Source organism: Tachypleus tridentatus, chromosome 10, assembly GCF_004210375.1.
Source record: "Tachypleus tridentatus isolate NWPU-2018 chromosome 10, ASM421037v1, whole genome shotgun sequence".
In the NCBI taxonomy this organism is placed as follows: Eukaryota; Metazoa; Arthropoda; class Merostomata; order Xiphosura; family Limulidae; genus Tachypleus; species Tachypleus tridentatus.
The window spans coordinates 49977705-49995360 of NC_134834.1; the positions used below are offsets into that span (position 1 = coordinate 49977705).

At 34.1% G+C, this 17656-nt stretch overlaps 1 protein-coding gene across 1 annotated transcript in view; it reads left to right on the forward strand.

The window, feature by feature from the left end:
- Nucleotides 1-17656, forward strand: part of LOC143229244 (lipopolysaccharide-induced tumor necrosis factor-alpha factor homolog) — a 30135-nt gene that overhangs the window by 4730 nt on the left and 7749 nt on the right. Inside the window, exon 2 of the mRNA XM_076461302.1 lies at nt 13916-13954. Coding sequence (XP_076317417.1) covers nt 13942-13954 — 13 coding nt within the window. The 5' untranslated portion in view covers nt 13916-13941. The remainder of the gene's footprint in view (nt 1-13915; nt 13955-17656) is intronic.

Here is a 17656-nt window from a genome sequence, read left to right on the forward strand (position 1 = left end):
GAGCTCATCAGAGTGCAGAGCAGGTCGGATTGCTGAGGGGATACTAGGATATGAGATTTTGTGTCTGTTTTTCTTGCCAATGCCCTTTGTATTGACCAGACAAAAATAGCAGTCAGTTGTGTGGTCCATCGGTTCTTGCCAGGTCATGGGAATTCCGAAAGGTAAACCCTTACGTTTCTCTTTTGTCCAGTCACGCAGCATTTCCTCGCAGTTATGACACACAATATGTGAAGCCCATTTCTTGTCTTGGTCACCAAGAGCAAGTCCAAAGTACGCTTTATAAGCACGCCTCACAAACGATGTTATATTACGCCTTTGACGAATAAGCGTGAAGCACGTGTTAATTTGACCACAAACGGCTAGAATGAAAAACTTAAAATTGCATTAAAACTAGAGCATGTAGAGCTGAACCGTTTTCATATTTGAATTTAGCAGGTCACAAAGGATAAGAATGAGTATTAACACTTTTATTGATAAGGAAAGAACAACATTTCAACTTTCCTAGGTCATCTTCAGGTTAAGAAAGAGAGAGTTTGAATGTGATCGTTGACGAACACGTCTTAGGGACGAGAGTATAAACGGGTATAGGATTATAGGTTGTGTTGCAGGTGGATGTTAGATTATTAATTAGTATAGGTATAAAGGTGTTCCTTTATATTGGTTTAATTTTGGTTTTAGTTGCTGTATAAGTAGGGCTTCTTTGATTTTGCGTTTGTTTATTTTTTTTTACCTATTTAATACCTGGGTGTTTTCTGTGGTTATGTTGTGCTTATTTGATTGACGGTGTTCAAAAACGTGTGAAGGTGTTTTTTTTGTTGTTCCTTGAATCTAGTTTCCATTTTTCTGCTTGTTTTTCTATTATAGAAGTCGTGGCAGTTGTTGCATTGTATTTTATAAATTATGTTGGTATTGTGCTTGTCAGTGTAGTTTTTACATAGTATGGACTTTAGTTTTGTACCTAGGTTTTGAATAAATTTGGTGTTTACTGGAATGTTGTGTTTTGTTATAAGTTTGTTGTTGGTCTAAGTGTGTGCGTATACTTTTTCCACGGTTTTTTGGGGAAATTTGTTGATGTTGATGAAGCGTTGTTTTATTTTTGTTGATTTCATCGTTAATTGTATCAGGTGAACATAGTTTTGTGGCTGTGTTTATTTGGTTTCTTAATGTGTTGAGTGTCTGCTTTGTTTCATGTGCTGAGTCCCAGGGAATGTATAATCCAGTATGGGTGATTTTTCTACAGATTCCTGTTTTGAATTGTGTGTAAGTTCTAGTGATTTTGAGGTTAATAAATGCCATTTGATTAGTTTTTTCCTGTTCACAGGTGAACTTAATGTTGGGGCGTATCGAGTTAACGTGATTGAAAAAAACTAACTGTATGTTCTGTAGATGTGAATCCAGCAATTGTATCATCACCATACGTGTACCAATATAGCGGTAAGTGTAAGGCTGAACTGATCGCTTGTGATTCAATCTGTGTCATAAAAATGTTGGCTAAAACCGGTGGCACGGGATTTCCCATACTTAGGCTATTTATTTGTAGGTAGTTTTAGTTATTGAACATAAAGTTAGTTTTGGTGGTAGTAAATTCTATGAGGGCTGCTAATTGATTGCTGGGAATGTGTATGAATGGGTTGGGGTCTTCAATATAAAGTTCTAAAGCTATCTTGCAGGCTTCAGTTGTTGGAGCTTCTGTGAAGAGGAAGATCACATCAAAACTGGCCATTAAGATTTTATGATTCAGCTGATTAAGAATAGATTTAAAGTTGAAAGAGTCTTTGAAAAAGGAGCCGACTGATGTTACATATTTAGAAAATGCCCACGATATATATTTACCGAGGTTGTAGTTAAATGATTCGTAGGTGGACATTATGGGTTGTTGTGGACAATCAGGTTTGTGAGGTTTGGGGTTGCTGTATAGTTGTGGTGTGCGTGAGTCGGTCTTTCGTGAATAAGAATAAAGGTTTTCAGAGATCGTGTTGTATTTTTTTTCATTTGTAGTAGTATTTTGTTTAACTGGTTTTATGTGTTTTTGTTGGATTTGTGTTTAGTAGTTTAAATTTGTTTGTATCTGACAAGATGTTATTCATTTTTTGAATGTATTGATTTGGGTTCATTACAACAATTCATTGCCTTTATCTGCTTTTAGGATTTTGATGTTGTTGTTTTAAGTTGTTTATAGAATTAAGATCTTTTTGTGTGAGGTTGTTTTTTAGATTTATTTTCTGTGAAATTATGTTGATAGTTTTGTGTGAAAATTCTTTGAAAAAGTTGTTTAAGGTACTATTTTGAAATGTTTCAAGGAAATAGACAGGTAGTTGGTTGTCGGTGGAATTGTTGTCGAAGTTGACTTTTTCTGGTGTTTTTTTTCGTTGTTCTGTTGGTGTTTTCAGTTTGTGCAGAGTGGATCACTAGTCTTCTAGCTAGGTCTTCCAGGAAGGCTTTCATTTCGATGGATGGAAAATTTCTAGATATTACTGTAAAGTTGAGTCTTTTGCTGAGTAGATGTATTTCTTCATTACTTAATTTTCGGTCGGATCTGGTAATTACGAAGTTTGTTGGTGTTCGTCGTGTTGGCGTCTTTTTTGTTATTGGTACCTTAGTTTATCTACATTCTTGTTGTGGCGGGCCTTCTTTTCCTTGTCGTTCTTACTGTTGAGTTGATTGATATTGCATTGTATGAGTCCATAAACGTCTGGTTGAACGCAGCAGGCCAGTTGATAGTCTAGATTATTAATTTTTGTTTCTGAAGGTCATTTAGTTCTTTATATTTCAAGCTTAACATGGCTTTTAGTAGGGTTTTTTTTCTGTAGATTATGGATAATGTTTGTACACTGGTTAAAATTCTTCGATAGTTTTATCTTCACAAAATTAGGGATTAGTTTTCCTTTCTGCACTGTTGAATGAAATAAATGTCATTTCTTTTATTAATGATTTTTGATTAAAGTTTCTTACTTTTGTTAGGATTGCACGAACGTGTATTGTTTACAATGAAGTAATGTAGGTACGTTTAAGCATAATAAAGTTTAAAACACAGTTCACAAAGAAATACAAAAGACTTACACTTCTCATATAAAATAAAAGTGTTAATACCCATACCAGCTGTTCTGAGATACATTTTTATTTCAAGTTCGTTTCTCGTCACCAAGAAACGTAAATGCAACGCCTGCTAGAAGTCAGGCTTGCTGGGACCAACGAGAATACGGTTATTATTGGTCCCAAAAGTCGTTACTAATGTTGCATAAAGTTAATTACAAATTTATAAACAGTTTTCCTTAAAGGGGTTAGGAATTAGATATATGATGACGCTGAATATCGTATAAAACTGACGTGCAATCACATTATTCTGCCAAAGAAAACCCGACAAAGTCCTTGCACTGCAGTCACAACGTTTTGTGCCATGCTGTGAACGGAATGTACCACATGGACATCTTGCACAGAAGCTTTCCAAGTGAAATCTGTTCTTAACCGTCTCTATGTTGACACAATGTTTACTTAGGGCTTCGAATATCTGATTCAGTCTCAGAGTAGGCACTCTATCACTGCTGCATTCTAGCATTGACAAACATAGTGGTCGACTTCCTGTGTTGTGTGTGGATGATGGCTTTTCTCGTTTTTGTATTCAAGCGACTACAATGAGTACTTAAAGCTGTCTTACTGACACTTTGAAAGACTTATAGCCAATTCGTAACGGCCGATTGTGACTGGTCAGTTTCCACTAACTCGATGGCTTTCAGTACAAGTAAAATATTTCTTCTTTGAGATAACTCACTAATAATTTTTTGTTTTATCACATCTGTAGTGTTACAAATAGCGATTGTTTTATAACAGTTTTGTATAGTACATAGTAAAAGCATTGATTTTAACGTACAATTATTTTTACAACTTGGAAGAAATTTTCTTTATTTAAGAGTAATGCATGAAATAGAAGTGAACCTGTTAGTGTATATACGGTCATGTGAAAAAATTAGGACACCCTATGAAAGCCTGTGTATTTTTGTAACAATTTTGGATATATGGATATTTAATCTCAATTTTAACATTACTAAGAGATTATAGAAATATAACTAAACAATTAAAACTGAAGAAAAGACTTTTCAAGATCTTCTGTAAATGTAATTCTACAAAAATGCATATTCTAACCGAGGAAAAAGTTAGGACACCCCCACATTTATTCCCACTTAAAATGACTCAACTCTCACACAGGTGTGTCACACCGGGTGCACATGATTAGAAGATCGTTACTCAGCATTTTGAATGAGGGCTTTAAACCTCAGACATTTAGTTTGGTGTTCTCCTGACTGTTGAAGTGAGAGTGAGCACCATGGTGAGAGCAAAAGAGTTGTCTGAGGCCCTCAGAAAAAAAAATTGAAGCAGCTTAAGAGTCTGGTAAAGGATTTAAAAAAGATCTTAAAAGATTTTGAAATCAGCCATTTCACTGCCTGGAAAATAGTCAACAAGTGGAGGGCTTTCAAAACAACTGCCAACATGCCCAGGTGTGGTCGTCCAAGCAAGTTCACCCCGAGATCAGACCGCAAGAGCCTAAAAGAGGTCTCCAAACACCCTAAAATGTCATCACGGGACCTACAGCAGGCTCTGGCTACTGTTATGTGAAAGTGCATGCCTCTACAATCAAAAAGAGACTGCACAAGTTTAACTTGCATGGGAGGTGTGCAAGGAGGAAACCTTTGCTCTCTAAGAGAAACATCAAGGCCAGAATGAAGTTTGCCAGAGAGAATGTAGACAAAAACCAGGACTTCTGAAACAATGTTCTTTGGATAGATGAGTCCAAAATTGAATTATTTGGACAAAAAGTGAGTGAGCCAAAAGCATAGCATCTAAACTGCTGATTTTTAAAACTTTTAAATTTGTTGAGTATTTAGAAAGGATTAGCTACTGATAAAATTCACTTCAAGTTCATACCTTGGATCAAAGTTCAAAGTAAAACACAAAGTAGAAATGGACGAAATGACGACTACATTCACTTTCAAGTTGTTCAAACACCATCAAGTGTTTAACGTCATCTGACCAATTCCTACTTTGTTTCCTAACTTTTTGGTGCTCCCATTTCTACTTTTTAACATTTTTTTACACTGTCTCATATGTTTTGTTTTGGTACTAAGTATCGAGAGTAACTGGGCTCTAGGTCTTTCCCTCTTGTAAGCTTTATTTAGAGCTATCTATCGATGTTTCCTGGATTGTGGCGATATCTGTGCTATAGAATTTCTTCCATATAGCCAGGGTGGCAGCCTTTTTTCTTGGTTGGATTAGTAACTAAGGCTTGTTTCGCATATATTCAGCATTACTGTTTCTAACCTTATCCCTATTATTGTAGTAATGACATCTGTTGGGACAAAGACTGCTCAAGGTTATGAGCATAATATTTTCTCCTTTTCTCTCATTCTGTTTCATGGAAAGGGATATTTTAAAACATCGCACTGTTTTAAGTACAACCTCAGGTGCTAATAAGTCACACTTAATTTGAAAATAATGCAAAGGTAAATTATACAACTTATCTTTCTTGTTTTAAGTCCAGAACGCGAGAGCAAAGCCGTATCATACTTCTACAGTGTTAACTTTCGTCCTTATATTAGAGACTCACGTCTTAGGCACTGACTGCTGTGATAGAATTTCTTTGTCCAACACTGAACCTGTACAGAACTGAAAATTTCATTTTCAAAGGTAAAACCACAGACAGAACAGATGTGGAGAACCTACATAGTCCACGTTTTTAATCTAGCTGATACAGCTGCAGGCTGATCATGTAGTGCATGCGCATAAGCAATCGTGCACCCTCACGTGATATGAGAGCGGGTTGTTACTTGTCAACTCACGGAACGTGCTCGTAATAATAGATTATGACTACTAATGCATTGGTATCTCATATGTAATGGTTATTATTACCAGGGTTATAAGTAAAAATAAGGAAAACGCCTTTAGCTAAGGAAGCGTAATTCAGTAATATGCATTTAGCTTTGCATAAAATGAAAACATAAAAGAGTTGTGCCTTTCAAACAATGTAAATCAGCCAAACTGAGTAATTCGTGGTTTTTATTTTTACTTTACCACTTTCTCGAGTGCTTTGGAGACTTGTTCATAGAGTCGTTAAGGTATCTTCATATAATGAATAACTTATGTTTGAGGTGAATTACCTTAAATAAGTAGCTATCGATGGAGGTTATGAACTGTATAAGTTTCAGAATATACCTGAATATATATGACAAATAAGGTTTATAGAGAAAGAATATCTGTGTCATATGTTCCATCACTGTTAATACACGAGTGAGATATTAATTAAAAACACGACCTTTACTTTTCAATTAAAACTGTTGAATTTCGTTTATGGTATTAAGGATAAAATTTAATTAAAGGATATATGACATATCTTGCAGTCGTGGCTTGAACAATACTGTACAAGCAAATAGAAAGTTGAAGTTTTTAATTAATTAATATTGGTTTATTTTGAATTTCGCGCAAAGCTACACGAGGGTTATCTGCGCTAGCCGTCCCTAATTTAGCAGTGTAAGACAAGAGGAAAAGCAGCTTGTCATTATCACCCACCGCCAACTCTTGGGTTACTCTTTTACCAACAAATTGTGGGATTGGCTGTCACATTATAACGCCCCCACGGCTGAAAGGGGCGTTTGGTGGCAGGGGATTCGAACCCACGACTCTCAGATTGCGAGTCGAGTGCCTTAATCACTTGACCATGCTGGGCCGTTAATAAACATAGAAGTGCCGTTAAAAAAATTAAAAACCATTGATTCCATCTTGGCGGAACATGTGGCGAAGTCTTCGCATGACATTTAATGGAACGAGATTAAAATACTTAAAGAGGTTAAGCTAAAAATTAATTAAACATAAGAGAATCTCTATAAATTGTTAAACATAAAATGATTTTGAATATAGAACTAGGCCAAGGTGCCACAGAAGTGATTTTTTAAAATTATTCTATGGAAATTTATTCTGTAAAGGGCACTGTACAAATGCAAATTATACATGCACACTTTGTAGGGAAATGAAATTTTCCGTGTTTCTTCTCGTCTCCTGAAGATGGTGGAATTTGTTCCACAGAAATATTTAGACATTTAATTGTATAGAGTTTTAGCTGTATATTTTGCTTTTACCTTAATATAATAAATTCATATGCATTATTTAAATATTAAAGTTTTTATTGATCTTATGAAATATGTGCCCAAAACCTGTCATATAATATATTGAAGACAGCTACTCAACGCCACCTACCGTCACCCCATGGGTTACTTTTTCTGGCCAAATAATAATGTTTCACTTTACTATTTTAACGCAGCTATGGTGTTGCGTTTTTTCCGGTAACGAAATGCAAACTACGGAACTTCAGTTCTATAGTCTGGCACATTAGGCTTCACAAGGACAGAGTAGAGGTTCTAAGGCTGAATTTTTTTATTTTGTTTCTTCACTGAGCGAAGAGGCATGTTTTTTTTTTCGTAGTTTGGCTGACAACGTGGTACAGCAACGTGAAGATAGTCACGTGATAGTGGCTGGCAAGCGAGTTTGTTTTTTTTATTTCAAGGGTAATATATATTCTTCCTTTCCATGTACCACATCCAAACATGACGTTGTGACTATGGTCTTCCAACAGATCGCTTGTCGTTGAGGCACAAAGATTTTGGAATGTTAATAATACATTCATCTATTTAGATAAACTTTTCTTTGTTTGTTTTGAATTTCGGGCAAAACTACTCAAGGGCTATCTGCGCTAGTTGTCTCTAATTTAACAGCGTAAGACTAGAGGAAAGGCAGCTAGTCATCACCATCCACCGCCAACTTTTGGGCTACTCTTTTATCAACGAATAGTGGGATTGACTGTCACATTATAACGCCCCCACGGCTGAAAGGGCGAGCATGTTTACTGTTACGGAAATTTTAACCCGCGATTCTATGATTTACGGGTCGAGCGCCCTGACCACCTGGCCATGCCGGTCCACATAAGCTCTGACATAAGTCAATCTCTGTCTTTCACGATCTCTCCTTCCTTCAATTTTGTCCAGTTAAGGACCAGATTTTCAATTTCTTTTTTTCTCTAACGTGTCATAGAAACTTCAAATGTCTTTTTTTGTGATAGTCAGAAGTTTCCATCTTCACCTTGTTCTTTATAAAATACCTTCATTAGTTTTTACGTAAGTGACTTGGGCAAAATTTTTGTTTAATTTCTAGATACGTAATTTTCTCTTACTATTAGTGCTCGTACTGTTCAGATTGGAGTAGCGAAAAAGTTTGATTTGTTACATATGGAATTCAAACTGCAGACTATATCAAATATATTCCTTGTTTGCCTTTATTGGTATGTCTTCCCATTATCACAAATGGAACCCAAGTGATTTCTCAGAGCGATTTGAGAGTAAGCAGATCTTACATCTGATTTAATCATACAGACATTACTAATTTCTCGAAGGTAAATCAATATATCAGATAATACTACACTTTTTTATCTGCTTCTTGTGGGAAATCTTATTTATAAATCAAATGACCGAAGTTTTGACCTTTATTGTTGTTATTCTTTTAAACACTAAACGTTTTACGAGTTGATAAACTATCGTCTTATTATAACGTTTTTTGTTCTGTATAAATTTTGTAGCGAAACAAACAGGTAATCACAGTAAATAGGCACAAGCCTTGACTTGTTTAACTTTTCTTTACTTTTGAAAGCCTTGACATTATTTTCTTTGTTCCTCTTTCTGTGAAACATACATGTTTTACTACTGCTCATTGTTTGTTGAAGACTGGGCCAGCTCTTTAAATGTTGAAATTAGCTTCTTTCCCTTTAATAAATACCAGGGAAATGTATTTGATGGGTAAATAAAAAAAAATCCTTTATAAAATTACTTTATATACATTGCATACTGGCACTGACAATTTGATGTGACTAAAGGTAAAATAAAGAAAACTTCCAGTTAAAAGGGAGAAAAACGAAAAAAGATTAAACTTCTTATATGATAAGAGTTCTGGAAATATGTTTTTTGTAACCTTCTATACGGCCTAGCATATAGAACAATTAATATTTAATTCACCCATCTTCTGAAAGTTGTCCACGAAACTTACTTTCTCATTCGATTTATTTCGTTTAACTTTAATCTAATATCAACATACTGGCTGAATCAGTAAAATACATGAACTGACTTAACACTGTTTAACTGTTTCTGTTCTTTATTCTCAATGTGTTTTATCGGCTCTAGATTGACCTGAAATGGTATTTTTGTGTATTGTAGCAATGAACATGTCACTATCTACATTTTTATTCCTCAAATGTCATATGTTTGGTTGTATATGAGACTAAGATAATGTTACTTATGTCAGCATTATCAATGTTCTAAAACATTTTCCTTTATGTTTTCTCCAAATGTTTCAGATTCGGCTGTAGATTACTCATGTAATTATACCCTACTTCAGTGAAATTAGGTTATAACATATTAATTTATATTATTACCTTCTTTTCCAAATACTATGTTGCAGGAGTTTTAAACAGAGTAAATTATATTGAATTTCAAGTTTTTTCTGGACTTCACCTTCCTATATTGTGGAATCAGACGAAATACCTGCCTCCGTTCTGAGGCATTCATCTTATCCAAGCCTGTAATGCATCTCAAAGTAAGACACTAACTGTGTTTATCTCAACAAGGCTTAAAACACGTCTAACACAATGTATAAATTAGGCCTGAAGTTTCAGAGCTAATGTTCTTGCCTGAACACCAGAAAACTTTCCAGAGATTACCACAACACTGACATTTTTAATGTCATATCCTACTTTAAACTTCTTTCTTCTTCTTGTTTCAGCAGCAAGAGCTCCATCCGTCTTTTTGTGAACGACGATAAAATTCTCTTTTCACAACTATTTTCAATAACCTTCACACATCTAATGATTTCACTCATTTTCTCCTCGCGAGAGACACTTGGTTTGATATCAAATATAACATTTTAATAGAATAGGTTGTAGCAGACTTTATTTTTTGTAGAACAGTACTATTTGTTTTAGAATTCAGTCCAAGTGTTCGCAAAATAACTAACTTTACCACAACTAAATCCTGTTTTCGTATCCTTCTTAGATGTTGACTTACTTCAATACTAAATCACACTATTTCCCTGCCATGAGAGACAAGAGATAATCTATAAACCAGCAGACTTCATCGTTGCTGAACATCGTCAATGGAAATTTGCATCAATTCCATTCCTTTGTTTGTTCCCTTTCTGTTTCATAAAATGTTGTGCGTTTTCTTGCATAGAGATTCTCTCACTCATTTTTTTCCAGCTGGAAAATTCCTTATACATATTACTAAATGGGACGAGCACTTTTATATTACCACATGGTAAACAAAACAATATTTGTCTAGCTTTACAGTACATAACATCCCCTCACTACTACTTTTTCTTTTTTGCATTGTCTTGAAAAAACAAACCAGGAATTTGAAAATTGTCTCTAACTTATGTTTCGGCATCAAGATTATAATCTACAAGAGAGTCTTCCATTTGCACCGGTCGTATACTCACTAAGTAATACCATAAGTAACTGTGACAAACTAAGGCCTTGTTGTAGGTTCATATGTATCTGAAGATTTTTCGTGTCATGGTTAGTGAAGCTATCAGCATCAGTAATGATTTCACTTCACCCTTGAATATCATTTCTTCGCAATTTACTTTCTCTCATCTGTTGGCGTTGCGGAATCGTTACCTACAATCTTAATCGGCAACAGAACTTTAAAAATAATATTTCCATCGCACTACTCCTTAGCTTCATCCTCATTTCTTTTCGTTCCCGTTTTTATTTTAATATATATTTCAAAAACTAAACAAAAGGCTTTAAGTATTTTTTTATTTGTTTATCTTTTGTAATCTAATCTATTTGTGGTGGAGCTTGAAAAAACAACAACAGGTATAATAGGACGGAGTACAGCGATGACAAGGAAAAGACCACATTCTGTACAGTTAGGGGTACCTTTACTGACTTTTCAAGAAGAAAACTAAAAGTTTAAATTAACCATCCTTTAAAATAAAAAACAAAGGCAAAAGTTAAACCTCTAGAAATCTTATCAAATGCTTAAACTTTTCAAAGCCTAATAGAGTTTAAAATCTGAAAACCAAAGGCTGTTTGGCCTTTAATACATAAATTAAATATAAACAAAGTATAGATAAAAAAAACAAGAGTGCTTACCTTTTCTCCCTCACTCAAATGATCCAGGAACACTGCTTCAGCACAAAGATGGGGTAAGCCTCGAATAATTACCTACTCCATGGAAAAGAATGACAGTTGTCAGTATTGGAACATTATCAGAGAAATGACAACCATCTTTCTTTCAAGAAAATATGTTTAATATGTAGCATAAGTAACCTGGTTCCCTGTAAGGTTAATTGTGAGATCTTAAGTACTTACTTGAGACTCTTTCAAAAACAAATGTTGACAAATTTTACATATTATTTAAGAGGATGGCAAACATATTGTATTATTCTGTACAACAACAATAAGAAAACAGCATTTCAAACAATTAAAACACCTACAACATAGGTGTTTTCTGATATTGAGCTCTGATATGCAAGGAAAATTAAGAAAAATGATTGAATTTGAGGTATTTAGTGATGTTATATGTTGCTGTGGTTACTTATCCTCACATCATGGAGATATTCACTTTGTGTTCTTCATGGAAAAGGAAAAAAAAAATCAACAAACAGTCAAGTATCTATTTATACCAAGGAAAAGTAACAAAAATTATGTTACCTTATTAAAACCTCTTTCATATAGAAGATTTACTTAGGATCACTATCTCTCTTAATTTTTACCCATAAGTACTCACAAAATCTCTTTCATCTCATTCTAACTATACCAACTTGTAGAAGATGTGACATAAACCCTCTCTAATGTCATCTTAATTTCTTCCATATAAATGATGTATCTATATTATTCCTCTTCTAATTCTGACTTTCTTCACACATCTTAACTAGAGCGTATCTAACCTCATCTTAACCATCTATACAGTAACTGTGAATAGAACTTATTGCCAATAGTAAGTGGATCTGCGGCTACACAGGGGTCCACGCCTGATATTAACATGGGTAATGAAATTGCTGTTATTCAACTTCTTCTCTCTGTTACATCATTCAATTAACTAATATTTACCAAGTCTATGTACGTGTCGAGTTTACTTTATCAATCAGTAATGAAATCTAAATGTTTTACAATTGATTTATACCATATTACACGAAATAAGATAATGGAACTATTCTATTCTAATGTCTTCTATCTTTTATTTATTAATTCACTTTTTTTTTTCTGTTAGTCTTATATGGAGACTTTCAGTTCGTTTTTGTTAACTGAAAAATTATACGTTTAGGCCATTTTAAAATATGATTGTTAGACGTACGTACATGTACGTTAGGGCCACTATTTATTTATTTATTTCATTACGATTTACGAGATAACTCGTGTTAAGTAATAGTAATGTTACCATTAATTTCGAGTCTCAGTAGCTAAACTCGATGTGAAGAACCATTTATTTTCGCAATGTGTAATTACATGCGTGTGGGGAACGTTTTAAGCAATTATCTTTGGTTCGTAACTATTTTAATCAGGCCCTTTTTATCTTTCACCACATTCCAAACCTCTTTTCTACGTCATCAATATATATTTCATTTTTTTTTGTTTGAAGTTCAGCATAAAGCTGCGCAATGAGTTATCTGTGCTTTGCCTACCACGAATATCAAAATCCGATTTTTGGAGTTTAAGGCCACAGACATACCGTTGTACCATTGAGGGACATTAATGAATAAAAGATATAATGAGGACCTGAGTCACCATATTCTGATCACCTATTCGCAGAAATCGTAATTATAATCTTTTCTCACTTCATTTTAATTATCTATGTGTAGAAAAGGTGCAATAAGACACTGTCTTTCATCAAAATTTGACTCCTAAAACACGGATCTGAGTCCAACCACACTTCATTCTAATATTTTTCATGAATTTTTCAGCTCATTTCATACATCTTCTTATGTGAAATGTTAAAATGATCGAGTTGTAACGAGAATATTTTATAAGTTTACTCATTTGTTATTTACTTTCCACATATTAAGAAATATTTACCATATATGTTTAATTTATTGCATTTACAGTTTGCGGGAAATAGTGTTAACCGCCAAGTGTTGTTCTACGTGAACAATTGTTGTCAAGTTTTTTTTTTTTTTGTTTGGAAATTTCGCACAAAGCTACTCGAGGGCTATCTGTGCTAGCCGTCCCTAATTTAGCAGTGTAAGGGAAGGCAGCTAGTCATCACCACCCACCGCCAACTCTTGGGCTACTCTTTACCAACGAATAGTGGGATTGACCGTCACATTATACACCCCCACGGCTGGGAGGGCGAGCATGTTTAGCGCGACGCGGGCGCGAACCCGCGACCCTCGGATTACGAGTCGCACGCCTTACGCGCTAGGCCATGCCGGGCCTTGTTGTTAAGGTTGATACATAATATATGTCAAAAGATTAGAAACAACACACGCTCATTTCGTTAGTAATTGTAACAATAAATAAATTATTATACATACAAAAAACTACAAAAATTTGGTTATAAACATCCAACATTTTAAATTTAAAACATAAATACATTAAATTTTTTGTTTGTTGTAAAACTAGACACAGCTATCTGCTATGTCCGCCATAGGGAATCGAATGTCGGATTTTAGCGTTGGATGTCTGTAAACTTACTGCTATCTCACAAACGAATTCTCTCAAATTATATAAGTGTTTCCAAATTTGTTCCCCTAGCGACAATCAGCACGAGGTAACGGGACGAACTAAAAACTTTAGCCTTAATAAAATAATTCAATAGTATTTACTGTTAGTACAGAGTTACAGTGTATTCAAGTTTTGTGTTTATTGTAATTTCGTACGTTACAGGAAGTTAAAGAAGAAGTAGAAAAAGGATGGCTCAGCCAGGTAAGGTTTACCGACGTCTTTCTATTTGTCTATCTATATATAATGTAAAGATTATTAGCTAAAGTAATAATTTAGCCTATAAAACTACTGTCTTTGACTTCGGTAAAGGTTGTGGCCAATGTAACGCAGTTCTGGTCTAGTTATGACGCTGAAAACGTGCGAGAAACAAGCATAACCTACTTTCGTGCAATTTTTAACGACTAGATGAGGTTTAACTACTAAAGTTTGTCAATAAATAAGAACACAAACATAGAATACGGTTTGTTAAATTTTTATTGTTATTATTTTAGGTCTCAAACGACTAAATAATAGAGGAAAACAAAGCAACTGTTCATTACTGCAGTTGTTCCATCTAACATCTACTTGTCATTATTTTCTTCAGTTGTGCAATTATGGAGTTTAACAATGTACTAATTCTGTATATATATTCAACCCAGTATTTTCTACTGAACATAAGAAAAAGCATTTTGATTATTAATTGTATTTGTTGCTATAGTAACGTCGTACACCTTACGCGATAATTATGTTATTCCTGGTACAATACATATACTTGTATTACACGATGTTAGCAATATACATGCGAACGACTAACTAGATTCGCCATCTAGTAACAAGTATTAGTAATACAGCTGTTGGTCTTTCGTACGTTAGGTATTTAGCATTTCTATTTTATTTCGAAATATAATGTTTGTCACCAAACGCAAGAAAATATTTTAAGTAAATACAAATCGTCCGAGTTTTATACGATCATCGCTAATAACTAATAAAATATATATAATAGGCTAAAAGGTAATCCCCAAAAAGAGCAAATTTTCATGCTACCTTAAGAAATATTTCCAGGTAGGAATATATTTGTGTATTAAATAAATAATCCCAGATGTAAAAGAGTGAATATGAAGCAGATAAAAATATATAATTTGTTAAAATTTTGTTCCACATGTCAAGAACTCACGTTCATACTTATTTATTCACAAATTATTACTTTTCACGAACATTTTTACTCCAACTAAATACAGTAATAATACCATTATGTTTTGCCAGACGGTTTTCTTTATGAATGACTTAGCGTACAGGATTCCCAAAACGTCTGGAACAATAGATGGTTTTCAGCTTTAGTAAATTTCAGATACATTACTGATTATGCTGTTGTCAAAGCATATGAAGATGGTTCCGGACTTTTCTGATACCCTGTTGAACAAATCCGTTAATCTAAATACACTTTTCAAACTAAGTGTTACCATTATAGAAAATAATGTTTTGTTATCAAATACTATAACAGATAAAGAACATTCACTATGAAATACAAAGTGTTTGATCACTGAGACAACTGGTAAATATAACTTCTATACCAAGACATAAGTAACTCATACCACACATTTAAAATTGGCAAAACTGTGGTTTTACAATGGGACCTCTTAATATCAAATAATCTTATTCAAAATTACACAAAAATGGAAACATTACCAAATCTTTTCATACCTGGACTGATATGTAAAGGCAGTCTAAGTGAGACGGATGCAGGGGTGTCTGCTCTAAGACGTCTGGTTCGGAGGGCACCAAATTAACAACCAGTTTACCCAGAATTTCTATATTATGATAAGACTGATTAAAATGACTTTGTTATGCTTTCCATCAAACGTTTATATATCATCAAAAATATCATGCTAAGAAAAATCCCCTGGTTTTGACTGTTAGATTAATTAAAATAGAGTCACATGGAAAGTAACACTATTCATTCACAACAAAATTCTTTTCCATTCGATAAAGTAGTTTGCTGCACTCAGTGTCGCTGTTTCTTATTCGACCAGCAATTGTCTTTCAAAGACCTGATAATCATGACAATATGGTGAGATACTATGCTAGGGATTATTACTACGTAAAGCTAGAAGTTTAAAATTAGGATTGTAAAGGACGGACAGTGCTTGGATTTTTTTTGGGAAGATGGGTGCCAGACACCCTCTTTACGCCACTATGTACAGTAATGGTCACGTTGCATGAGTTACAGGTTTACGTTCATAACGTATTCCAGGAATATTGAACATGTTTGATATAATATTCGTCTGAGGCATTTTGAGTGAATACAAACTTGAAGTTTTGTTTATACATTTTGCATTCTCGGTTGTAGTTTATTTTAGAGATAACAAACACTTTTGCTTCTTAATATATATATATATATAATGATTGGACAAATTTATTGTGTTATCCATGCAAAATGAATTATTTTACATAGGATTTTATATTGTTGTTGGTAAGCACAAAGAAAGTTACACAATGGACTATTTATGCTTTTCTCGACCAGAATTTTATCATGAATTATTCAGACTTGCTGCTAAGCCATGGGGGTGAGCGTTTAATATAGGACAAACAATTACCCTTTTCATTTCAAAATTATAGCAGCATTAGTCTTAAACTGTTATATAAATGATAATGTTGGGCTCAAATACTGGATTGTTTAGTTGTTCACTTACTGTCTTATTTTTACTTTCGCAACCTTCATGTGACTTTTGAATGGTTCTACGTTTTGTCAACTTTGGTCGTATTTATCATATTGTATTTACAGATGTACATGGCACACCACAATACCAACTATTAAATACAGTATACTTCAGACTCATATGATATAGTAAACTGTATCTGTGAAAATGTTCTAAAAGTGAATTACATTTATATTTGTTTTATAATTTTAACGCCTCCTAGTGGCACAGCACATGTCTGTGGTCTCACACTGCTAGAAACCGAATTTCGATATTCGTGGTTAGCAGAGTACAGATAGCTCATTTTGTAGTTTTGTGCTTCATTCCAAAGCAATTAATCAATCTAATTTCACAATTCATGTGAATGTTACATTGTATAGAAGTCAGATAGGAAATACATTTGACTTGTTTGTAAAGATCTCTTTTATATAGTTTTCCAGAAAAGATACTGTAGTAATTTCATGAAAACAAATTAAAACTTTTAAATATTACGTCTTTTGTACAGAAGCAGTGTTACTGTAATAACTAAACTTGAACTAGATTTTAAATTGTGCCATGTGCATTTGTAAATACAATATGGTGTATACATAACATAGAAGTATAGGAAGGTTTCGTCCACTTAGTGGCTCAGTGATCAGCCTAGGGATTACAATACGAAACAAATCTGACTTCGATACCCGTGTTGGGAAGAGCATGGATAACCCATCGAGTATCTTTGGGCTTAACAACAAATTACGAAAGTTTTATGAAGGTAATTGAAATATAATTAAGAAAGACAGTAATTGAACAACTTAACAATTCAATATTTTGGGCGAGCAAAAGCGTTTGAGTTATAAATTCGTTATTTTTGGAATGCGCAATGCTAAAGAAAATCGAAGAAGCTGTGTTGTGTTATCCTATGGGACGCTATGACAAGGTAAGTGTTGCTATTTATTTTGTGTTTAGTTTTTATAATAGTAAATCTGGGTTTTGAAAAGTCTATTCAGGTGATTGGATTTGTTCGTACCAACAACAGCTTTGGTGGCTTGCAACTGAACCACATAACAAAAGCTACAAAACATCTGTCCACATAGATGATTTGCAACCGGGATTTGAACTCGCGACCCTCGGATTAGGAGTCGAAAGCCTTAACACGCTTGGCCATGCCGGGCCATATATGTGTGTTTGTGTATGCATGTTATATATATGTAAATAAGGAACATTTTGTTCATCTTGGATAACAAAATCC